At 38.0% G+C, this 26,114-nt stretch overlaps 1 protein-coding gene across 1 annotated transcript in view; it reads right to left on the bottom strand.

Annotated features, from left to right (window-relative positions):
• Positions 1-26,114, bottom strand: part of SLC35F1 (solute carrier family 35 member F1) — a 177,229-nt gene that overhangs the window by 125,951 nt on the left and 25,164 nt on the right. Inside the window, exon 2 of the mRNA XM_008691249.2 lies at positions 15,106-15,281. Coding sequence (XP_008689471.2) covers positions 15,106-15,281 — 176 coding nt within the window. The remainder of the gene's footprint in view (positions 1-15,105; positions 15,282-26,114) is intronic.

Raw genomic sequence — 26,114 nt, 5'->3', positions numbered from 1 at the left:
ATAAGATGGATGGAATAATTCAAACTTGGAAATAATCTGCATGACTACTAATTGTGCGTTTAACAGTACTATTGTAGCAATTAAAAACTATAACGCAATGTACATGCACTGAAATGGGAAATTCTCCAGAATATATTACTAAGTGAAAAAAGCAACTTTCAAAACAACATATATAATTCCTAGCATTTACATTAAAACACATTATAACTATATGTTTGAATGAATATACCCAGAAAAATGCCATGAAGATGAATAACAAAATTTTAATAAAGATTCCTTTGAAGAAGACAAGAATTTATTTGGGTGGTGGGAAGCACTATCTCTTAAAAACAAACAAACACATTTATGTCTGTATTTGCAATGTTTATATTTACACAAACATGTAATGTTTATATTCATGTATTATTTGGATAATTTAAAAGAGATAAACATACATTTTATTTATTTATTTATTTATTTATTTATTTATTTAAAGATTTTATTTATTTATTTGACAGAGAGAGACAGCCAGTGAGAGAGGGAACACAAGCAGGGGGAGTGGGAGAGGAAGAAGGAGGCTCCCTGTGGAGCAGGGAGCCCGATGCCGGGCTCGATCCCAGGGCCCTGGGACCACACCCTGAGCCAAAGGCAGAGGCTTAACGACTGAGCCACCCTGGTGCCCCATAAACATACATTTTAAAAATGGTTATAACATTGTCACCTCAAATATTGTCTCAGTCTCTTGGCTTTTCATGGTTTCCTCCTAGTATTTAGCAGTTTTTATACAGTAGACATCTGCCTTAGAAGGAACCCAACAAAGGTCTTTTATCGGAAGATTTATTATTAAGGAGGTCTTTCAATGAATTTTAACTCAACCAAATTGAACTGATTTTAATTGGAAGCTCTATATTAAGGGGTAAATGAAATTCTTTGAGTTTAGCGGTAATGCTGTATATAGAGGATATTATCTACCAAAGTTATTTTTTTAAAGATTTATTTACTTATTTTCGAGAGCAGGGGAAGGGCAGAGGGAGAGGGAGAGAGAGAATCTCAGGCAGACTCCCTGCTGAGTGCGGAGCCCAACACAGGGCTGGATCTCAAGACCCTGAGATCATGACCTGAGCTGAAAACAAGAGTCAGATGCTCAACCAACTGAGCCACCCCGTGCCCCCAAAGCTATTTTTTTACGAAACTGGTACTTAAAATATTAAGTTTTGTTCTGTTTCGTTTTACATTTGGATCAGTTTTCACTCTGAAATCCAAAGCAACTTAGCTTGCACTTTAGAAAACACCCTGCTCAGAGAACAAAAATTAAAATATTACATCTTCAGCCTCCTTTCCTCAAGTAGACAGGTTAATTAGAAAGTAGGAAGAACAACATTCTAGTATCTTGATTTTGAGCTTCTTGAACCTTATTAAAAGATCTTATTTTGGTTCAATGAATAAAGCTGGGAAATACGTGTTGATTTCAAAGTGTATGAAAAAAAAATCACCAATTCCTTCCCCCAACTATTTTTAAAAATCCTTAATTCAATATAAATAAAAAATAAAGAAGGATTTACATAATTATCCAAAGCTTGACTGACTTAAGCTTAGAACAAATAAAGTTTTAAAAGAGGGCGTAGTGATGAAGCTGTGGCAGGTGTCGGAGATAGAGCACAGCTCAGGAGTGGTCACAGCAGTTCAGGTGAGAGGTGACAGACGGCTTGGCTTGGGCATGCTAGAGCAAATGGGGCCAGAGGGAGGGCATCTGAAAGGGGCTCACGTAGTGTCCGATATACAGTGGGCTCAATAAGTAACAGTGGAATTTACCTGAAGACAACTTTGCATCAGTCAATATATCCCACAACCAAATTAACTTTAACCCCAGAGATGATGGAAGTTTTCTAAGTTAGTTTGTTAGGTGTGTTTAAACTTCAACAATGGGAGCTGCAAGATACACAAGGGACACCTGTGGCTAGAGACACACTTGCTACAGAGAGACAACTTTTATCTGGTTTTCAGGTGAAACCGTGAGTAGATCAGATCAGGAATTTTGGTACAAGATTAGCAGGATGCAATAATGGTTTCTTCAAAGGAATCATCATCATCATTGCTGCGTTTAGATATTTATCTGCGCTACTTTCTGAAAACAAATTGGGACTATTGGAAATTATCAAAGGAACCATTAATTCACTCCTCCAAAAAACTATCAAATGGTAACCAACCCTGAAAGACATGTGATGAATATTTGCTGAGTGGAGCATACTGCACAGTAACAAAATGAGAAAATGGTTAAAAGCAAGAAGTTGATATTTTGGTTTTCCTTCCTGTGGCTCCACAGCTGCTAATGGTCCCAGTGAGCGGTGGGCAGTCTTCTCCTCTGTCAGGGACTGAGGTAAAGCTGGTGAGCTTTGATATTCTTTACTGTGCTGCTGCTTTTCACCTTATAACACTACATAATTGTGGTTTCTAATATTTTACAGGCGTTGCTGAAACTTGGGAAGAGCTTAAGTTCATAAACCAGCAAGTGCCAAAGGTACATCCCCAAATGACCGAAAGGGTAAAGGGCTTCTTAAAGGGATAAAGCCAAAAAAGTAAAGGACTGTTTGCTACTACACTAAGGGGTCACAAGCCAGGCAAAGTGACGGAGATCTGTGATCCATATATACCTGCTTATAAAAGGATAGGAGACCTCTGAGAGTCTTGCAAGTCACTAATAATCATGAGATGAGCCAACTGCCATAGCTCATAGAAGCTTAGCAGCCAAGAAGTCACCATAGCTAAGTCTAAATAAAGGATGGAGGATATCTGTGCCGTATTCTCCTGGAACAGTGTGTGCTGGGGACCGGGGTGGGGGGGGGGCAGCGTACAGGAACTGGAGGAACAACTGTTGCTATTTTAAAGTCAGGATCCTAGAACAAAGAGTGTGTGCACTGGCCACAGGGAGGCCATGAAACAGCAATGTTTTGATTGTAACGGCTTGTAATGAATTCTTCTGCTGTGAACAACTGGGAAAGGGAGGACTGGCAGCTGATGAAGAAAATAGTCGTGAAACTAGATGACAGAGGAGAAGCAAATTCTTTGACAAGGAAGATGGGGTGGAGAGGAGGGAAAATGAGGCCCTCAGATCTGGCCTTTGCAATAATAGGGACTCTTCACTAGTCACTCTCCTCCTTTTGCCTGTGAGCTTAGAGGACTGGGAGAAGGGAAATCATCTTTACTCAGTTAGGCATCCTTCACACCTGGTCAAACAGTGCCTAACAGAAGAAGGCCCTCAAAAAAGTACTTGCTGAATAAATGAATGAAATAATAGATGGATGAATACATGAAGGAAGAAATGTGTGACTGAGAAAGGTAAGAGAAATTAAATTTAGATAAGAGACATCTGAGCAAGACATAATCAGTGCAGAGCCTTCTAGAAGATTCTGTATAAGGAAACATGGGCAGAACTAAAACTATAAAACTCAGTAGGCTGGGGAGCAGTTGCCTCCTTGGCTTGTGTGTATCAGGCTGATTCCTTTTGTTAAGAGACACTCTGAGTATAGGAACACGCTTTAGGAGTTAGGTATCTAAATTAGTCAACATATCTGATGCCAAAACAACAGAAACTAGGAGTTGAGATCTATTAAGTCTCCATATAGTAAATACCTTACAATTTTTAACAGTGCAGAGACTTCTACATTTATGCCACTTACATAAGATCTGCCCACACATTTCTCTGTTAAAAAGAAGTTACCAAGTTCCTTAACTTTATTTTTAGAAGTTGACTTCTTTGTTTGCTTCTGAATGATCTAACTTAGTTTCTTTTAGTCTGACAAAAGTTTAAAATCAATAGCTTGCTTAAAGCTGTGCTATAATGGCCCTGCGTTTAACACAGCACAGCTGGAAATTTCGACCTCAGCAAATGACATCCACTAAGCCAAAAGTTGAAATGTGTTTGCAGGTATAGAACCAGATGCTTTGAATTTGGTGAGACCCCAGTAGTCCATTGAGTTTGTCTGTGGCATGCTCTTCCTGCTGAAAGATGGGTGAGTGAGAGCTCCATGATCTTGACAGCATGGCCTTCCCCTCTTCTCAGCTAGAGGATGACACACTGGTGGCCATTTCACTGGCTATGTAGCCCCCAAAGCTTTGTGCTCTCTCAGGGCATTTTACAGTTCTTTTTCATCTTGGAGTATTTTTATTTTTTCCTCTCCCCCCCAATTTTATTTTTCAACTTTAAAATAGAACAAACGTTCTTACTATGTCAAAAAATGGGAGCAAGATTCCTTTTAATGACCTCATCCAAGGACAATTCATGTCTGTGCAGTAGTTCACTAGTAAGACTGATCTCTGCTTATAGATTTTGTACTATGGCTTCCATTGAAAGGCCCTGAAAAGGGACAGGCTGCTCACTGTTTATTCCAAAAGACTAATGGAGATTTGGGATTTGATTCTAAAATAGTGACCCTACTCTCCCTCTGGGAATGCCTTTGAAGAATCCCTACTGTTGTAATGATAGGTCTTCTAAAGCATCTATGGCCATTGCCCAAGAACTGATTCCTTGCTGGAAATTATCTTGGGCAGAAATGCCATCCCTTCTTGGTTTTGGTCAAACCACACTTTTTTGTCCTCAACTTCTCCAGCTGGCATGTGCCTTGGTCAGCAGGCCAAATAGGAATGTGATTTTCCCAGCTGCTTTGGCTCTGCTTTGCTTTCCATATGCGTATGCAGTCGGTTGCCGTTCACAGATGCATTCTATGTGTGCTGTGGGGGAATTAAAACATTCAGGAAAAAAGGTACTCAAACTTAGCTGACAACATACTGATCTTAACTGGTGTCCTTGTGATTCCAAACCTTTTCTTGAGCAAAGAACAGTAACTTGGAGTAGTAATTTTCAGGCATGGCTTAAACTGAATCCGGATCTTCTCTGTAATATCTAAAGTTGTGGTGACAGTTGTGTCTCAGTAAAGTGAATGAGAATATCTTTCTTCCCATTCCTCCCATTTGTATATCAGTTATGATTACGGGAGAAGGAAGAAGCTGGATGAAGAGAGGAAATGGGAGAAGAGAAAGGAAACATACACACAAGCAAGAGGAAAAGAAAGGGTGGGAAACAATTTTGCTTTGAGATTTAATGGTCAAAATCAAAGCTGTACAGCGAAGAACTCATTCATTTCTGGGGACAAGCACTGATCTGGGGAACTGTTCTTTCAAGTCTTCCTTTGGCAATGCTCCCGTCCCCTTTATGATCTCTCAGAGTTTGGGTGCAGGTATGCCTGAAAGTAGAGGGGTGGCTCTGGGTCCCTCTGGACAGATTCTGGGTGCTCACTGTTCCCCTTGGTTTGGCTTTTTCAGGCGAAAGACCCCCACTCTACACCCTGGGGGAGGAAGACTTGGGCCAGTGCATTTCAGAATGAGTCGTCTGCCAGTGTAATAACTCTATCAGTGAGTTCCCTCATTTACATTGGCCACCGCACTGGTGAGGAAACATCCAAAATGTCTCTTCTTTGTATTTTTCTATGAATCATACCAGTGCCTACTGTGACATCCCGCAACAAGTTCAGGAGAACACAACTGCTGGAAAACAGCTAATGAATTTCAGGGTCCTCATGTTCGAATTTATTCAAATTAAGGGTTACATGTGTAAAATCCAACTTGCTAGGGAGGAGAATCAATATTTATTAAGTCATTCTAATGCCCGTGATGGCAGATCATATGCATTCAATGCTCCTACATGCCTGACCCTGTGCTAGAATTTTCCATACATCACCTCATTTAGTCCACAGGAAACCTGTAAGGCAGTTACCACCCTGACATACAAAATGAAAGAAAACAACACAGAAAAGTTATGGAAACTTATCGGGATGACACAACGGCTCTTAATTTTGGATTGAATTGAGAAACAGAAAAAGTCTAGACCCTAACTGTTAAAAATTATATTTTAATGTAGTGGACTTAAGTAGTAATTCCTAAATATGGTTCTTAAAGATAGACATTTTCTTAGACATGGCTAATTAGACAGTTACAGGTAAAAGAAATAATAATTCATGCTACTTCATAGAAAGAGTGTCAAATAATAAAACAAAAAATGGTCAGAAACATAAATTCTGATCACATTTTCTTTTATTTGCAAGTCATTTCCTTTATGTTTTTCCTCATACAGGTCACTGAAGAAGCCCAGTCACTCCAACTTGTAGTAAGAACCCACCATTTGCAAATACCACATTTAAATTTGGTGAGTTATATGATCTTTTTTCGGTCCTCAAAAATCTCAGAAATGGAAACCAATGAAACCAGATACTCGAAAAATGCATAGACAGGGAATTCTGATCTAAAGTAACCACAACGCAATTCTAATCTTGTGAAGGGAAAAAAAAAAAATGTTTGCTTCATTTTTCCCCCTGCAAATCTCATGTAGCAGGCTGCAATAGCGTCTGCAAGATGGCTAACTGCTGAGTCTTTGATTTAATGAAAACTTAGGGAAAGCAATTCAATTCACTGCAGGGACTGCTTTGTTCTTCCATTATGATTCTTTTTTAATGAGAAAGATGATTATAAGGATAAACCCTATTCCTCTGAATTTTTACACTAATTACATACAAAGCACTATTTTGGCAGAAGGGGACTTATCTCCTTCAGGCAATACAGTTATCATCTTGTAACCACCCTCCAATCTCCCACATGAACATTGGAGCTTCGTGCCAGGAATGAGTGTTGCTCCATGCCAGCTCTCAGCATGGACAGGTGAATGCTTAAAGATTTCCAGAATTAACAGTCAATGTGGACTCCAGAGAAGACAGAGAGACAGTCTCTCCCTCCAAGCTTCTATGCTGTTTGGAAAGAAAACATCAGAAAGGCATCCCTTAAATGAAATATTTGGCATGGGGAATGAGGGAGAGTCTGATATGTAGTGTGTGTGGGCATGTGTGTACGTTTATATGAGGATTCATTAAGAGGAGAGGATAGTGTTGCATATTCATGTCATTTTCTTTGCACCTAAAAGTCATTTGGGTGATACTGAAGGTATACTGTGTAAGGTATCACCCTGTTTAGCACAAACAGGACATGCTCTGTTGGATACTCTTAACTTTGATTAAGACCGTGGAAGCCTTGATTTGGAGCAGATTCACCCTGTAAGTCCTGCATATGTCTGCAGTGTGTGTGGTTTTGCATTAATGGATTAGAAGCTGGATAAATAATCATGTCACACAAGCAAGGTCCTTGGAGTAGGAATTCTTTTTTTTGAAACTATACTCATTCTTACAGTCTAAAAGCATGCCATATGAAGTGGGAAATTTTAATGGTGACCTCCTAATATCCGTAAGCGACTGAGGGAATAGCTACTATAGTTTCCCTGTTGAAAACTCTGGGCCTCATGAGACATTATTTTATCATGGTAACCACGAAGGGATTGTAGACAGTCAATTAATTCTCTTTCATTTTTTCTTTCTTTCTTTCTTTTTTTTTTTTTTGCCTTGGGTCAGATGTATTAAAGTATAATTTACATGTGATAAAATTCATATCTTCTAGCTCAGAGCTTGAAGAGTTTTAGCACATGTATACAGTCCTGTGACCCCTACAACAATCGAGATCTATAGAACATTTCCGTTACCCGGAAAGTTCCCTTGTGCCCCTTTGCAGTCAATCTCTCCCACTCCCAGGCTCTGGCAACCACATATCTATTTCTTCATCTTATAGTTTTGCTTTTTCCAGAATATCTCATAATTACCCAGTATATAATTACACAGTATGGAAGTTTTCATGTCTGGCTTCTTGAACTTAGCCTAATGCTTTTGAGATTAATCCATATCATTGCATGCATCTTACTCCTTTTTCTGGCTGAGTGGTACTCCACTGTAGGAATTCACCACAATCTGTTGATCCCAGCACACGCTGGTGAGCATCTGGGTTGTTTAGTTTTTGGGCGATTATGAATAAAGCTGCAATGGGCGTTTGTGTATACTTCTCTGTGTGGACATCATGTTCTCATTTCTCTTAGAAGAGTGCGATTGATGGGTCATATGGTAAGTGTATGTTTAACTTTATAAGAAATTGCCAAGATATTTTCCAAAGTGCTGGTATCATTCCCAGGTGCGGTCTACAAGAGTTTCAGTTGCTCCACATGCTGGCAGACAGTTTTGCTGGAACTGGACTCCAGTTTTCTCCTGTGATTTTCTCTAATATTTTCCCAGTATGGTTTGTGTATATTCCCCTCTTCCTCACCACCCCCCATCTTTTCTTCTCCCTTCCCCAACAACATAAGCATAATTCCCATGGAGTGTCTACCAAGGATTCATCTGAGTACCTCAATTCCTGAGGTACGACCTTTACTATGGGGGCTAGAACTCTCCAATCATACTTAAGTAAAAGCAAAGGCAACCTGACAAGGAATAGGAATGGAGGTTTGCCAGGTAATTTCCCATACGGGAGAATTTTTAAAGAGGTTCCATGAATATTACCTCACCAGACTTAGGTAAGTGACAGTAATATTTCCCCCCACAACTCTCAAGGTTGTTATAATTCAGTATTTACACTTGCCAAGTGCTTCCTTATACTGACAACCCACTAACAAGGACTTTGTCAAGGTTATCCAGAGAATTGGAAACTGAGCTATGTGTGAGTATAACTCGGGCTTTTGCTTTGAGAAAATCCTAGATCCTGCTTTAACTCTTTTCACTTCTCTGGCCTGTGTTTTTGACTCCCTATGGTACATTCCAACAAAGAACATTCCAACAAAGGCAAGGGGCAAAGATTCACAAAGGATTAAAAAAAAAAAGGATTGATTTCTTAAGTTTTACTTAAAAGAAAAAAAATCAGACCAACGCAATTAAGAAAATAGGGAAGGATTATTTTAAATCACAATGATCAGTGGACTCTTTTTAAAAGTACATATCCAGATGATAGAACAACCAGATTTTAAAAAAGGATTGAATCTCACAAGAGGGCTAGCTATCTCAGTAGAATCTAAATACAGTACGTGATTAACAGAACTAGGGAGACAAGATGTTCAGGTGACTCTAGGATCTGACAGACACTTAAGTTTCTAAGATGTCGTTGTGGCTCTCTGAGAGGTCTATATGATTTTGCACAAAGTCCTACATTTCGTCTAATCACATAGATATATTTTTTTAAGATTTTATTTATTTATTTGACAGAGATAGAGACAGCCAGCGAGAGAGGGAACACAAGCAGGGGGAGTGGGAGAGGAAGAAGCAGGCTCCCAGCAGAGGAGCCTGATGTGGGGCTCGATCCCAGAACACCGGGATCATGCCCTGAGCCGAAGGCAGATGCTTAATGACTGAGCCATCCAGGCGCCCCACACATAGATATTTTTAATCTTGCAACCTTGGTAATTGAGAATTTAGCCTATGTAATTGTATGTAAAGTGCCGTGTTTCTGCAGATAACAAATATGAAGCCTGTCCGATGTGGGAAGAGGTAGCAATTACTTACTGATTAATGTTTCCCCAGCCACCACCAAAAGGAGAAATGCTTGTTTGGCACAAATTCTGAGAAGAGCATTCACTGAAAGTGCTGAGGGCTATGGGACTGGACTGCTGGACCATGTGTTGCATCTAACTGTTGTATGTAGACAAAGCTGTCATTTTTCTGTATTTCTCTCATCCGTCCTGCCCTACTTGAGCGCCCTGGGTAGGAGAAAGGAGATGGTGGGTAGGGCAGGCAGGGAGAGAGCGAGTGCTTAAAATAACTGAAGGGAGTTCATTTTTTCAGCCTCCTCATTTAGAACTGAAATTTAAACTAGGATTTCTGTCTTCTGGAATTTAATGTTCAAAATGAGGATATTTTTCATGAAGAGTATATCATGCATTTACTTTTCGGTATTCTCGCTTTAAGAAAAAAACCAAAGGGATTACACATGGTGATGTGCTTATGAGAGCTCTGTTAGTACTCTTAGAGACCTGTTTCATTTTCACACTAACACAAAGGAATATATAAATGACTCAATAAATACTTTAATGTCCATGTTTCAAGAATTTGCTGAAAAGCAAAATACACGCACTACCCATCAAATTGCTTTTAGCTGGAAGCCTGTCTTTTATTCAAAATTGGAAGACTTTATAAAAATATCTTTCAACGAAAAAGCAAAACTTCTAGAATGAGTCACCAGGAAAACATCTAATGATGATCAATGGTGGCAGCATTTTATTTTCTTTCCAGGGTCTGTATATGAAATGAAGCAGACAGTTCTCTTTCTATTTGTGCTTTCATTACTGATACCCATTTTTTAAAATATAACCATGCCTTGAGGAGGAAAACAAAGATTGAAAGTGTTTCTTTTCCCCCTCAGCATCCTGCCTTTGCCCCACAATCCTTTCCACCCTCGTCACAGAGTAAAGCGTCAATGGAAAAATAAAGAGGAATTAGAGAGACAAGAACTGAGAAAAATTGGCAGACGAAGAAAAGAAGGAAATTATTGAATGTTTAAAAACTATGGTTTATCTACATTCAGAAGTTAAAAATTGCCAGAAGAGGAACCGTGGGTATCTATTTAAGAACTGCTGAAAGTAGTTCTAAGAAGCAGCAGGATTCTTATAATAATTGATAAGAGACGTTTATGGACAAAAAGTGTGATGACATATTTTTTTCTTGATATCCTATCTTCGCGTTTGTTTTTAAAAGCCTGTCACATTTCTTGCTTCTACAATAGAAATGCAGGAACTGGTTGGGCTTTAGTTAGACCCCAGCCTGTTCTTTCCTCTTGTTTATAGTCTTTGCCTTTTGTGTTTCTCTGCTTCCTGATTTCAGCCAGCATTACACTGAATTTTAAGAAAAAAAAAAATAGATATGAGGAACAGTCATCTTTTGAGAATTCCCTAGGCAAATCCATAAAGTTTTTGGAAGCTTCACTATACTTTTGTAGTTATATTCCTGTGAGACAATAGAAAATATATATATTGGTCTCTGCCCCCAGTTTCTGGCACAGAGCTCCTAAAACTCTTGTAGTTTCCTAAGGAATAAGCGTACTCAGGAGCATCTTTTGTTCTAATATTTGGTCTTCGAGCCCGGTTCCCGACACAGTGTTCCTAAATCCCTTGGAATTTCCAGGGTGATGGCAATGTCTTTTGTTTGAGTGAGGTGACTCTTGGTGGGCTCCAGGATAGGGACCAGTTACCACAGAGTCCAAGTCATGATTAGAAGTGTGGAACTTTCAGCCCCACCTGTCCATTCTCCAGAGAGGGGAGAGGGGCTGGACATGGCGTTAATGATCACTCATGCCTACATCACAAAGCCTCCATCAAAATCTCTCAAGTAGAGGATTCAGAGAGCTTCAGGGTTGATGAGCACGTGGAGGTGCAGACAGAGTGGCGTGCCCTGAGAGGCACGGAATCCCCACAGACTTTGCCCTATTCATCTCTTTCATCTGGATGTTCACCTATATTATTTATCATATCCTTTTATAATAAACTGATAAACAGTAAGTAAACTGTTTTCCGGGTCCTGGGAACCACTCTGGCAAGTTCATCAAACCCAAGAAAGAAGTCGTAGGAATGTCTGATTGATTTATAGTCCATCAGTCAGATGCAGAGGTTACAACCCAGATTGGCAACTGGCCTCTGAAGTGAGAGGGGCAGTCATGTGAGCCTCAGTTCTTAACCTGTGGGATCTTACACTAGCTATCTCCAGGTAGACGGGGTCAGAACTGAGATCAACTGTAGGACACCCAGCTGGTGTCACAGAATTGCTTGATAGGGAAAACACCACACATCTGGTGACAAAAGTGTTGTTAAGTGTTGTGATAGTGTGAGAGTAAAGGAAAGATACACAGGAAGAGAGCTGAGCTTTTCTTCATAATTCCTGAAGCCCTACTAGGTACGAAGAGCATGAGTCTGGATTTCAGGCATTACTTCAATGAGTACATTTTAATTGCCTGAATAACTTCTCAAAAGTGGTTACTATTAATCTACTGAAGTTATAGCTAAATTCTCAAACTTGTTACAGTGTCAATGGAACTACTTGTTTGAGGCACACTTTTTCTATAAAGTGTATTACCGAAGCTCTTTGTTATGAACAGCAAAATCGTTTCGAATTTTAGAATTATCCGGAATGGGGAGCCTGGGTGGCTCAGTGGGTTAAGTGGCTGCCTGCACCTCAGGTCATGATCCTGGGGTCCTGGGATCGAGTCCTGCATCGGGCTCCCTGCTCAGTGGGGAGTCTGCTTCTCCCTCTGCTCCTCCCGTGCTCATCCTCTCTCTCTTGTGCTCTCAATCTCAAATAAATAAATAAAATCTTAAAAAAAAAAAAAAGCATGTAGTAGAACTCTCTGGAATAAAAACCTAGCACCCAGCAAGAAAAGGGTAGACCTAAAACCTGTCCAACAAGATACACATTTTTTAAGGAGGATGGCAGTCAAAATTTTGTAGGAACCGGTTAATAATCAGGGACGAGTTCAGAAATCCAGATTGAACTGGAGTTATATTGGAATTTCTACTGGAACGTGTTGCTTCAGAGTCTTTGGTCACTGGTTCAGTGCAAATCTGGTAAAGAGAACTCAATTTAAGTCAAATTTCCACAAGGCTTTTGCCATAATATCACCCTGAACACTCTTGAAGGGCTTCTTGCATTTATCACACAGTGTATTCACATGTCACAATCATAACTTTTTAGAAGTTGTGTGGTTAGAATGATAAAGAAATATTTGTTTAAAAATATGTTCCAGAGACTCACTTCTTGCAGTTATGTGGCCTACGGTGACATCAAATTAAATGGTGGCCTGGTGGGATAAATGGTGTCTGTGCCTGGAGAATGGGAAAGACAGTAATTTTGTTCAGTCCTGATCTGCAGCCTTCTGGGAGGGGTGGTCAAGAAGCACCAGGAAAGAAGGAATTGTGGCTATGAGAGCACGTCCCCTGCACAGACCAGACCTTGCATCCTCTCATCTTCTTTGCTCTGTTGTTCATTCACTCTCAAATCATGAGGTGCACGAGGAAAGAGATTATTATTATGTCTCTAGAACATAGTACTGAATCAGCCTATACAAAATTAATGTAATTACTATGTTGATTTCCAGATGTTAGCTTAATGCCAGCCTATTAAAACTTCTAAAGATGAAGATTAAAACAAACATTCTGAGTAAACACCCACATAAAGACATGTCAGTGAAGTGAGTGATAATCCGAGGCAATGGCAGAAATCTCCAGATAGGGCATTTTAGAAAATGATTCTCTCCATCGCTGGTTGGGATAAACAGAATTTCCTCAGGCACCTTCAATCTCCACCCCCCCCCCAAAAGCCTCCAAATTCCTTGTCCTAGTCCTTGGCCTCTCGCCAGGTGTGCCCCTCCCCTGTCTACCTGCCCCACCCATATGGGGCCACATCCTCTTGACTTCATTGCTGGGCCTCACTAGACCTCGCCCCAGGGCTGGTTTCTTATTCAGGTCTTTTAAGTTCAAGCAAAACCCCTTCCTTTTGTTCAAAAGTGTCTTCTTTCCCTCCTCCTATCTCCCCTAAAGCCCACATGGGCTTACAAGGAGCATCCCCCCCCCGGGGGGGGGGCGGGAGGCACGTGACCTTGGTCTAGGGTCAGCCTTCCAGCAACTAGTTCTACAGCTTAGAACAGGTTCCTGTCACAGGACCTTATAAAATTTTGGATAATAATACTTATTTCCTTGGACTGAAGGTATAACAGAGACAACTTAGATACACAGTGTCTGGCACATTATAGAGTCTTGATAGAAGGTGTCATTATAAAATTTAGGGCTTTTGCTACGTGTAGTTTTCTAAGCTTTTCTGACTGAAATTTTCTGTTTCTTAGAGTGACTCGATTTTCTTTGTTTACCCATGAAGGTTGTTGTTAAATCTCTGGATTCCTGGAAAGTAAGATGGACAAGAACCCAAAGACTAGTTACAGTTCACCACCTCATAGTCTAGACTGTGTAGTTCTAAAAATCTTGAGAAGATAAATTCACCACTTTCCTGTGAATTTTGTGGTTTTCTTTTTTTGCATTTGTAGTGTTCAAACTGTTAGCTTCCAGATCACAGTGAGGAAATATAGCTGAGACTCAATGTCTAGAACTTCTGTAGACTGAGGTCTTAGTTGAAATTTTATTCTTAAATTAATTATGTCTACTGTTGTTAAATTTTAAAAAAACAAACACCGATAATACAGTTTTTTGAGAAGTAAATGAAATTAGCTTTTCCAATACTTAGAACAAATCCAAAGTTAAACTGGAATTCAGTCCCAACTGAATAAAATCTAGTATTGGCCACATTGTTATAATTAAGCAATATTATTCTGGACGGCCATTTAAATAAGTGTAAAAATGAAATACTTGATACGGTTCTTATAAAAGTTTCAAAAAAGTATGACTATTAGGATTTGATGAAGAAAGCCATTCATGTATCCTTATTTATTATTGAGGTATATAATTGTCTTTAAACCTATTAATGATTATTTTTCAAAGCATATTTCACAGTCAACAGCTTCTGGGGGTGAATCGTTGGCTATTTCTGGGCCAGAGGAAAGACTGTTTACACCAGATTCAGTGTTATAGTCATAAGGTTCTGAATTACCCTCTCCAGTGATAACCCCCAAGATTTCAACTTCAGGTGCCAATTGAAAAGTTTTTCTTACATTGATTCTTGGAGGACTTGTTTTATTGCTTTAGCTATTTTAAATTTAGACAGAACAGCTCCTCTGACCATTTGTGGTAGCTTTCTTTCCTTTCTTTTCCCCTTTATTATTACTAGAGTTGTTTGTGTTTACTATTTTTATGTTTCTTGTGCACTTTCCTAAGGAACATACATTTGTCTGTACTTCCCTTGGATTTCTCAGGACTGGCATTAGTGAGGACAGCTGTATCAGGCCTTTCCAGCTTCCAGGGAAGCACTCTATTTAGATTCACTGAGGGGTACAAGGAATGTTAACAGAAATTCAGATAGTGAGCAATTGTACATTTTGCCTATACATGCATTTCCCACTTCCCGCTGAATTCACACAATTTATGCTTCTTTGTGATTTATTCGTTCATTCTGTTTGCTTTATTACTGCAAAATAGAAAAGTGAGATTTGAGGTTCTGAACTGGCTTATGATGCTGTAAGTGAAAAAAAGTTAATTTAGTCACGGCTCATCATTCTTCTAGATGTTTATAAAAAAGAAATTGAGCTATATTCCAAGCTATATCTGGGTTTTTGCATGCTTACCTTGTCTGACGGCTAGTGTGGTGGTGTAGACCAAGAAGAGAAGGATGTAATTGAGGAAACTCTGGAAGACTGGTGTATTGGCATGGAAATCTTCTGACAGGTACTTGCTGGTCAAGCCAATTCCACAAATAAGAAGGGATAACACCTGGCCCAGAGCCACAGAGATTAACATCTCCCTGGAAAAAGTAAAGAAGAAAACAGCAAATATCAGCAGGAAGTCCATTAAAACAATAACCGTTAAAATTTATTGAGCACTTGTGCCATTTAGTAGGCCAGTTACAATAAATTTCTTTTCATCCATCACAGCAATGCTATGAGAGAGGTGCAATTTTTAGTGAGGTTTTATAGAGGAAAAAAACAAACAAACAAAATTTAGAGGGGTTAAGGAATTTGCTCACTGTCACATAACTAGGAAGTGGCAACGCTGGGATTTGAGACCAAATCTCTCCAAGTGATCCTGTTTTCTAGCCAAGGCTCTCTGGAGCCTGATGCGGGGGGGGGGGGGGGGGGGATTAACATCATCCCTGACGCCCACCATGACAGTAATGAAGTGATCAGAAACCCAAGAGAACACTTGCACCCTGACTAAGAGACACCACATTGTAACCTTATCCTCAGGTTCTCATACCATTCAGGAGAGACTCTTTTGTTTATAGATTGAAATCTTGGATCCAGGAACACTTAGGGGAAGGGGCTGTACAAACCCCTGAAAATCCAGAAGGACCATCTCCTTTCCAGTCCCAGATTTTGGATCTTCGTTCGCTCTAGCAAGCCCTGATAAGCACTAGTCTCTGCTCTCCTCTACACAAGTTACACTTGCTTGCATATTACAATGGCTATTCCTGAAGGAAATTTAGTCACTGAGGTGGTATAATAAAATATTTCACATTCTGTAAATATTTTCTGTGGCTCTTTCACAGAAACTGTAGACCACTAGAGTAGAGACTAAAGGCAATGGTTGAAGGGTTCACTTGGCATAGAAATACAATGCCCATATGGGTTTTATGATCATATAAACCTGTATCATCTGACTCAGGAAGAGTCCCTGGAAATACAGAGCAGGCTTCTGCCTTCCCCAAAAGTCCCATCTGACTTTCCAGGTTTATTTATAGAAACAGCAATGTAAAATAAGCAAGGAGTAGTATTTCTAAACAAAAACCATTGGTCAGAGGATTTGCAATGTTACATATTTCCTCCCCCTTGGCAGATGTGAACCCATCTTTCCAGAAGGGGCACAGAGTCCTGGGTAGATACCTGGGTGGTGTCTTGCTTAAAAAGAGAGAAAATGAAAGAAAAAGAAAAAAATTAAAAGGCATCCATCACATTCTGGTTATTCCATTTGTTTCCATGAGGAGGAAAATTGTGGCAAGGCATGAAGGCCCATAGAGAAGGCTTTCTTTCCTGAGGTTAACCTGTAACATGCTGGTAGAGGCTTCTCACTGGTTTTCCTACTTCCAGGTACTGGCCCTGACCCCCAAATTCAATCTTTATTAAGGAATCAAAGACATCTGTCTGTTGCTTAAAATCCTATAAAGGTACCTATAACACACAGTGATCTATATGGCCTGTGGTACATCATCTACAAAGATGGCTGCCAACATTTCCTCTTATCCCTCTGCATTCATGCTGCTCCTCTCAAAGGGAGGTGGGATCTATTTCTCCTTTTCTAACTGAGCTTATCTTGTGATTTACTTTGACCAACAGAAAGTAAGGGCAAGAATGCCATGTGACTTCTGGGCTAATCCATTCGAAGCTCTGCAGCTTCCGTCTTTTGCTCTCTTCAGATACAGCGTCCATGTAAAGAACCTAGGCTACTGAATCTTGAGAAACCATGTGAAAAGAAAAAGAGACACCCAGCCAGTGCTGCCCCAGCTGAAGCACCAGACATGTGAGTGAGGATCCTGGATCCTTGGGCCCCAGGGGAGCAGTACCAGCCCCTGCCACATGGAACAGAGATGAGCCATCCCCAGAGACCACAGCCCAATTGGAGAATTGTGAGAAACAATCAATGGCTGTTGTTTTAGGGTATGAAATTTGCAGTGGTTAGTTATGGAGCAACAGGTAACTGAAAACAAGGCCCTAAATTCCCTCCCATCACTCTTATTACCTCTTATTTACCTTTCCCCACAAAGCCAGAGCTCCAGTCCTACAGAGCTACTTAGACATCAACAATGAGTCATGGTCTTCTTTGCTGGCATTCCTTTGCATGTGTTACTATTATTTCCAGAATGTTCAGCCTACCTTTATCAGTCTGACTGCTATTCATCTTTTAAGATTTGTCTTCTATGTTATCCCCTTTAAGAAGTCTTACCTGTCCTCTCTTCCCTGGGATGTTTCTCCTTTACTTCTATATCATTGTATTCTAACTACTGATTTTATCCCCTTTATCCCTCTGCCAGACTGTGAAGCCTGTATGATGTTCTTCACCGTATCTATAGCTGGGCAATATAATTCAGAGGAAGTAGAAAATGAAGGGATTCAAAGACAGTGCAGAGATAGGCCTAGGTAACCCTGAACAGTTTTACTAAATTGAAAGGTGATAAAAAAAGAAAGGCAGAGGTAAAGAGAAGTACCAGAATTATTTCAAAGGTTTTTAAGCCAGCCTAACAGAAGTGTGAAATCCTCTAACAAAAATCATGATAAGGAGTTGGTTTTAGTGCAAAGATAACAAATATTTTTGGTATATTGAATTTGAGCCGCCAGATGAAATTCCAAATAATCCAGCAATATTAAAACAAGAAATGAGAATTCAATAGGGAGGTCAACCAGGAGATAAATACGCAGAAGTTATACACCTAAGCGTGATGGCTGAAGTACTAGAAATGGATGATATCACCAAGGAAGGGAGAATGGGAGAGAGAACAAGGGCCTAGGAAAAATCCTTGAGGAATCCCCAGATCGGGGTTAGGTAAGAAAGAAGAGGCACATCATTGGAGTCAGAAGTGGTTAGATGGCGAACAGGAAAACCAGGATAGTTCTTGCTATCAGCGAAACCAAGGAAGCAGAGACTTTCATGGAAGAGGTAGTTGTAATATTGAATGTTGCTTAAGGGTAGAGAGAATGAGGACTGATGGAAGATAATTTGTAGTCACTGCTAGCCTTTGAAAGACCAGTTTTGGCAGAGTGGAGAGTACCAGAGTAATACTGGTATCACGGAAACCAAGGGAACAGAGAATTTCACAGAGGGAATGGTTAGCTGTGAATAAGTAGACAGGGAGTGGTTAGATACAAAAGTGCTGACTTTGAAGAATTTTAAAGAATTCTTGAAGAAGTTTGAGCTAGTCACCACAAAACACAATAATTAAGATAATAGTTAAAATAATAATGTAGAAAATGATTTAGAAATTTAATTTAGAGTGGATTCATGTTTATCTTCTCACTGGGTCACTCTTGATTACTTGCATAGTAACTTACATCCTTAAGTGGAAGAGAAACGGGGAGAGTTACAGCTAGGTGGTTTCTCCCAAAGCTGAGGACATCCACTGGAGAATACTGGGTATGGAGTATGTCTCCCTGGGAAAAGAAGGTTACGACTGCCATGACGTGGTAATTCCTACAGCTATTTAAATTACAGCCATGGTATTCAAAACATTGACAATATCCTGTGCCTTTCCTGAACAAAATCAAGCCACCAAAAATGACTGGTTACTTATGTAAGAGAATAAAATTTTAGTCCTTCTGATGTATATGTACCAATATACTATAAAACAGTCATCTACATGTCAGGCACTATGTATGCAAAGATGAATAAGACACAGTCCTTGTCATTGGGGAGCTACTAACCAAGATTTTGGGGCTGGGCTCCCAAATAACTTACTACCAAATGAGGCCAGTTAAGGAGAAATAACAGTAATAATTCATATTTAGTAAGTTCTCACCCTGTGCCAAGTCTTGGGCTTAGCTTTATATATTCTATCTTATTTAATCCTCATAATAACCGAATGAGACAGGTACCACTTTTGTATTTATTTCTCACTGAAATGTGCTGACACTGGGCACATTCTGAAAGCTTATGGTGCAATGAATCCGCTTACCAGATATTAGTCTACTTTTTAGAGTTTTTAAAATACAGTATTGATTACATTAGCATTTGAATTAATGACCTTTTAAATTCAAAGGGACTGAAGCAGTAGTCTCTTAATACAGAATGATAACTGGAAGACCAAAATATTTAGAAATCTGTTTTCTAAATATTTTATACCTATCTACTGCATATATCATTATACATTCACAGTATATATTTCTACTAATTTATACTACAAAAATGTATAAATAAATATGTAGGTATTTAGATGTTTTATAGATACACACATATATACTCTAAATCAAATTAATAAAAATTATCTCAAAAAGCATTTTTTATAATCTAACAAATGTCCGATATTATACTAGACACAGAATAATACAATGAATAAGCATGTGCCCAGATCTTAAGGAACTCAGTTTCAAGTAGGAATAGGGCTGGCTACATAACTGCAGGTCCTAGTGAAAAATGAAAATGCGGAGTCCTTTATTCAAAAAGCAGGAAGAAATGTGATTATAGGTATGCACAAAAGTCTCTCCTTCTCAACTTGTCTGTTTTCTTTTTCTTGATACTTTTTGACCCCTTTCACCCATTACTCTCAATTCCCCATTCCCACAGCTCTGACAATGACCGAACTGTTCTATTTACCTATGTGCTTTTTTTTAATAAGAAAAAGAAATTCCACGTATAAAAGAGATCATACACTATTTGTCTTTCTCTGTCTGACTTATTTCCCTTAGCATAATGCCCTTAAGATCCATCTATGTGTCGCAAATGGCAAGAATTCATTCTTTTTCTGGTTGAATATGGCACACCCCACCATATACACACCACAATTTCTTTCTGTATCCACTCAGCAATCGATGGATTATGGTTGTTTCCATATCTTGGCCATTGTAAATAACACTGCAACGAACATGAATATGTTCCATGAACATGAACAATCCTTTCTAGTTAGGATCTAGTTGTTTTTATTTTCTTCAGATAAATACACAAAAGTGGAACTGCTGGATCATATGGCAGTTCTCTTTTTAATTTTTTTTTTTTTGAAAGCTTCCATACTGTTTTCCATAGTGGTTGCACCAATTTACATTCCAACCAATAGTGCACAAGGGTTTCCTCTTTTCCACATCTTTGCCAACACTTATTTCTTGTCTTTTTTTTATAATAACCATTCTAACAGGTGTAAGGTGATATCTCATTGTGGTTTTGATTTGCATTTCCTTGATAATTAATGTTGCCAACCATCTTTTCATGTATCTGTTGGTCATCTTTATGTCTTTGGAAAAATGTCTATTTTGATCCTCTGTCCTTTTTTAAACTGGATTGTTTGTATTTTTGCCATTGAGTTTTTTGGATTTTTTGTTTGTTTTGTTGTTGTTGTTGTTTTGGCATTGAGTTTTATGAGTTCTTTGTATATTTTGAATATTAGCCCCTTATCAAATATATCATTTGCAAATATATTCTCCCATCCAATAGGTTGTTTTTCATTTTGTTAATAGTTTTCTTTGCTGTGCAGAAGCTTTTTAGTATGATATAGTATCACTTCTTTTTGCTTTTGCTGCTTCTGCTTTTGCCGTCAGATGGAAAAAAAAATCATCACCAAGACCTATGTCAAGGAGCTTACTGCCTGTTTTCTTCTAGGAGTTTTGTGGTTTCAAGTTTTATGTTCAAGTCTTTAATGGATTTTGAGTTAATTTTTGTATAAGACAGTGGTCAAGTTTCATTCTTTTGCATGTGGCTGTCCAATTTTCCCAGCACCATTTATTAAAGAGACTGTCCTTTCCCCATTCTATATTCTTGGCTCCTTTGTTGTAAATTAATTGACCATATAGGCATTGGCTTATTTCTGAGCTTTCTATACTGTTCCATTGGTCTATGTATTTGCCTTTATGCCACACTATACTGTGTTAATTACTATAGCTTTGTAATAAATTTGAAATCAGGAAGCATAATGCCTCCAGCTTTGTTCTTTCTCAAGATTGCTTTGGCTATTGGTTTATGTTTTTATTTTTGTTTTTTGTGGTTCCATACAAATTTTAAAATTATTTTCTTTGAAAAATGTCATTGGAATTTTGTCAGGGAATGCATCAAATTTATAGATTGCCTTGGATAGTGTGAACATTTTAACAATACTGACTATTCCAATCCAGAGCACAAAATATCTTTATTATTTATTTATATATATATTTATATATATTTATTTTTATATATTTATATATACAAATATATTTATTTGTGTCTTCAATTTCATTCATGTCTTATAGTTTTCAATATAGGTCTTTTATCTCCTTGGTTGTTTATTCCTAGGTATTTTATTGTTTTTGATGCAATTGTAAATGAGATTGTTTTCTTTCTGATAGTTTGTTATTAATATATGAAATGCAACAGATTTTTGTGTGTTGATTTTGTAGCCTGCAACTTTACTGAATTCATTTATTAGTTGTAAAGGTTTTTAACATAGTTTTTAGTGTTTTCTTTTTTTTTTTATATCAATGATTTTTTATTATATTATGTTAGTCACCATTCAGTACATCACCGGTTTCCAATGTAAGGCTCGATGATTCATTAGTTGTGTAGTGTTTTCTATATATAATATCATGTCATCTGCAAATAGTGACAGTTCTAACTTCTTCTTTCCTAATTCAGATTCATTTGATTTCTTTTCTTGCCTTATTACTGTGGCTAGGCCTTCCAGTACTTTGTTGAATGAAAGTAGTGAAAGTAGGCATCCTTGTCTTGTTCTTCATCTTAGAAGAAATGCTTTTAGCTTTTCATCACTGAGTATGATGTTAGCTGTGGGCTTGTCACATACGGCTTTTATTATGTTGAGGATACCCAGTTCGTTGAGAGTTTTTGTCATAAAAGGATGCTGAATTTTGTCTAATGCTTTTTCTGTATCTACTAAGATGATTGTATGATTTTTCTCCTTCATTTTACTCATGTGATATATCACACTGACTGATTTGCAGATGATGAGCCATCCCTGAATCCTTGGAATAAATTCCACTTGATCATGGTGTATGATCCTTTTAATGTATTGTTAAATTTGGTTTGCTAACATTTTGTTGAGGATTTCTGCATCTATGTTAATCGAGGATATTGGCCTGTATTTTTTTTTTCTTGTGATATCCTTGTCTGGTTTGATATGAAGATAATGCTGGCCTCATAAAATGAGTTTGGAAGAGTTCCCTCCTCTTCTATTTTTTGGAAGAGCTTGAGCAAGGATTGGTTTAATTTTTCTTTGAATGTTTGATTCAATTTACCAGTGAGGCCATCTGGTCCTGCACTTTTGTTTGTTGGGAGGTTTTTGATTACTGATTCAATCTCCTTACTAGTAATTGGCCTGTTCAGATTTTCTATTTCATCGTGATTCAGTCTTGGTAGGTTGTACCATTTCTAGGAATTTGTCCAGTTTTCTAGTTTGTCCAATTTGTTGGCATACAATTGTTCACAGCAGTCTCTTATGATCTTTGTATTTCCACGGTATCAATTGTAAAATCTCTTTCATGTCTAACTTTATTTTTTAAGTCTTCTGTCCTTTTTTCTTCATGAGTATAACTAAAGGCTTGTCAATTTTATCTTCTCAAAGAACCAGCTCTTAGTTTCATCGATTTTCTCTATTGCCTTTTTAGTGTCTATTTCATTCATTTCTGTTCTAATCTTTACTTCCTTCCTTTCCTTCCTTTATTTCTTCAAGTTTGTTTGTCCTTTTTCTGGTTCTTGAGTATAAAGTTAGGTTGTTTATACGAAAGTTTTCTTTTCTGAAAAGTTTTTTGAGATATTTTTTGAGAAGTTTTTTGAGGTAGACATTTGTTGCCATGAACGTCCTTCTTCGAACGGATTTGCTGCATCCCACAAACTTTGGTATGTATATTTCTGCTTTCATTTGCTTCAAGGTATTTTTTTTACTTCTCTTTCTATTTGTCCATTGATATACTTGTTGTTCAGCAGCATTTTGTTTAATCTCCAAATATTTGTTAATTTCCCAGTTTTCTTCATATAATTTCTAGTTTCATACTACTGTGGTCAGAAAAGAGGCTTAATATGATTTCAATCCTCTTAAATTTATTAAGACTTGTTTTGTGGCCTAACATATCATCTATCTTGGACAATTTTTCTAATTGCACTGGAGAATAATGTGTATTCTGTCACTTTTGGATGGAATTTCCACATATATAACTGTTCATCTGATCTAATGTGTTGCTTAAGGTGAAGGTTTCTTATTGATTTTCTCTCTGATGATCTATCCATTGATGTAAGTGGGGTATTAAAGTCCCCTGCTATTATTGTACCATTGTCTATTTCTCCCTTTAGGTCTATTAATATTTGTTTTATATATTTAGGTACTCCTATGTTGGATGCAAAAATATTTATTTACAAATGCTATATCCTCTTGTTGAATTGACCACTTTATTATTATGTAATGCCCATTTTGGGGTCTTATAATAGTCTTTGGTTTAGATTCTATTTTGTCTGATATGAGTATAGCTACTTCAGCTTTCTTGCGGTTTCCATTTGCATGGAATGTCTCATTCTATCTATTCACTTTCAGTCTGTGTGTGTCCTTGTATCTAAAGTGAGTCCCTTGTAGGCAACATAAAAATGGGTCTTGTTTTTTTTATCCAATCAGCCATCCAATGTCTTTTGATTGGAGAATTTAGTCTATTGACATTTAAAGTAATTTTTATTTTTTTTAGGATTTTATTTATTTATTTGACAGAGAGAGCATGCACAAGTAGGCAGAGTGGCAGGCAGAGGGAGAGGAAGAAGCAGGCTTCCCATTGAGTAGAGAGCCCAACTCAGGGCTTGATCCCAAGACCCTGGGATTATGACCTGAGCTGAAGGCAAACACTTAACCAACTGAGCCACCCAGGTGCCCCTAAAGTAATTAGGTATGTACTTACTGCCATTTTGTTAATCATTTACTGGCTGTTTTTGCAGTTTTCTGTTTCCTTCTTCTCTTCCTCTCTTCCTTTGTGGTTTGATAACTTTCTGTGTATGCTTATATTCCTCTCTCTTTATCTTTTGAATATTTACTATAGGTTTTTGCTTTGTGGTTATCATTAGGCTTACATAAAACAGCTTATAACAGATATTACTATTTTATAGAGAATTAAATTTTTATAGATAGGTAAATTGATGCTTGGAGGGGTTAAGCAATAAGCTCAACATCATAGCGCTAGCATGGGGAAGAGTTTAGATGGCAACTAGGTTATATGACTCCAAATCCCAACTTCCTAATTACTATGTTATACCACCATTATGCTGCAAAAAAAAAAAAAAAAACCAAAAAAAAACCACAAAACAAAACAAAACAAAAAAACACTCTTTGCCCCCACTAAAGCACTGAGCACAGTGCTAGAAACCTCAGTTGCTGGGTTCTAGAAGTATTCTGGAGACAGTAAAGGCAAAAAAAGCCGACCAGACTGACTAATGAAAATTCTTCCACCAAGTCCTCTGTAATGTATGCCTTCGAACAGGAGGTCAACACAGGCTTATTCTGGTTTCTTCAGTCGAACAAAACAGCAAATCTGCAGTAATTAATTTCTGCTTTTAATTAGTGACCATGTCATTTAGCTGCTTTGATATGATTTGATACAAAAAGCAAGTCATCATTTTATCTGTCATGCTAATAAACATGACTTGTACAACAGGAAGGAATGGAAGGGCCCTTTCATCAGATTAGTTCATGAGTTCTTTCCCAACCGTAGAAAGCTAGATTCTGTAGCTATTGTAATTTACACATCTGAGCTAAGTTACTAGAGTCACCAAAGTAAAATACGTAAATAAATAAAAATATAAATAAGGCTAGATGTTGACCTATATAGTAAACTCTGCTACTTCTGCCTCCCCACCCTTGCCATCTTCCTCTCAACAAATTCTCTTTTGTTGTTTTTAAGCACTGGACAAATCCTTTCCATGATTTGTTTTACAGAATGTCCTCCCCAACACTCTCCTTTCTAGGATCTTTTCAGTTCACTTCTTATGGCCTTATCACTCTGAACTTTGTTTGTTTGTTTGTTTGTTTATTTATTTATTAATAGATAGACCACAGTAGATCTGTGGTCCCTTCACCTAACTCTTCATAATCTGAAGACCTGTCTTTTCCAGAAGGCCTCGTTTTGGCTACTCTCTGCTCCCCAAGGCTGAGTTAAGTGCCTTCATCTGTATGCTCCTATCTCTATTTGTACTCACCAAATTGTATAACTCATAGCTCCTGAAAAGAAAGGAATGTATTCTATTCATTTCGGTGTTCCTGGTGCCTTGAGGATTGCTGGATGGAAAGGAAATAGATGCTCAATAAATACAGAATGAATGAATGAACATGTTTATGAGTGAATAAATATTTATAAATGAAAAAGGGCAAATAGAAGGCTTGAAAGATGGCTGCTTATCTTACCTTGAAAAACTACTAGCTTTGAAAGACAACACCAACCTTGTTTTACTGTATTCATCTTCCAGTTAGACACTGGGTTAATAAGCTATTTTCTATTGCCTTTCTGAACAAGCCTGTAAGGTGCTATCTTGCAAAAATGATGCTAAATATGGTGCTGGGTGGAATTCTGCACACAGAGCTGCTGGTTATTTATGCAATATATAGAATAACACACCAGATGCGTTCTAACATAGGAAACATAGGTCCTATAATTTTAGTAGCAGAAATTGAGAAGAGACTATAATACACACTTTCATCTTCTTTGTTTATGCATTTAAAAGGACATCCTATCCACTTTAAATTCAGAATGACTAGACAATGAAAAATGCATGAGTCTCAGGAAAAACAGTGCTGCTGGGAGCTGAATACCTATTATAATCCAGCTTATATTCATAAAGACTGACATAACCATTACCATAAGCACTTTATTCTGTTAAAGAAATAGACTTTAGAACCTTGTGAATAAACTTGTTACAAATTAGATATTCAAAATAATAAGATTTAAAATAAAACATGAATTGAATCTTGTTTTCTTCACTCAGTTAT

Source organism: Ursus maritimus, unplaced genomic scaffold, assembly GCF_017311325.1.
Source record: "Ursus maritimus isolate PB19 unplaced genomic scaffold, ASM1731132v1 scaffold_13, whole genome shotgun sequence".
NCBI classification, from domain to species: domain Eukaryota; kingdom Metazoa; phylum Chordata; class Mammalia; order Carnivora; family Ursidae; genus Ursus; species Ursus maritimus.
This window is presented reverse-complemented; position numbering and strand designations above follow the sequence as displayed.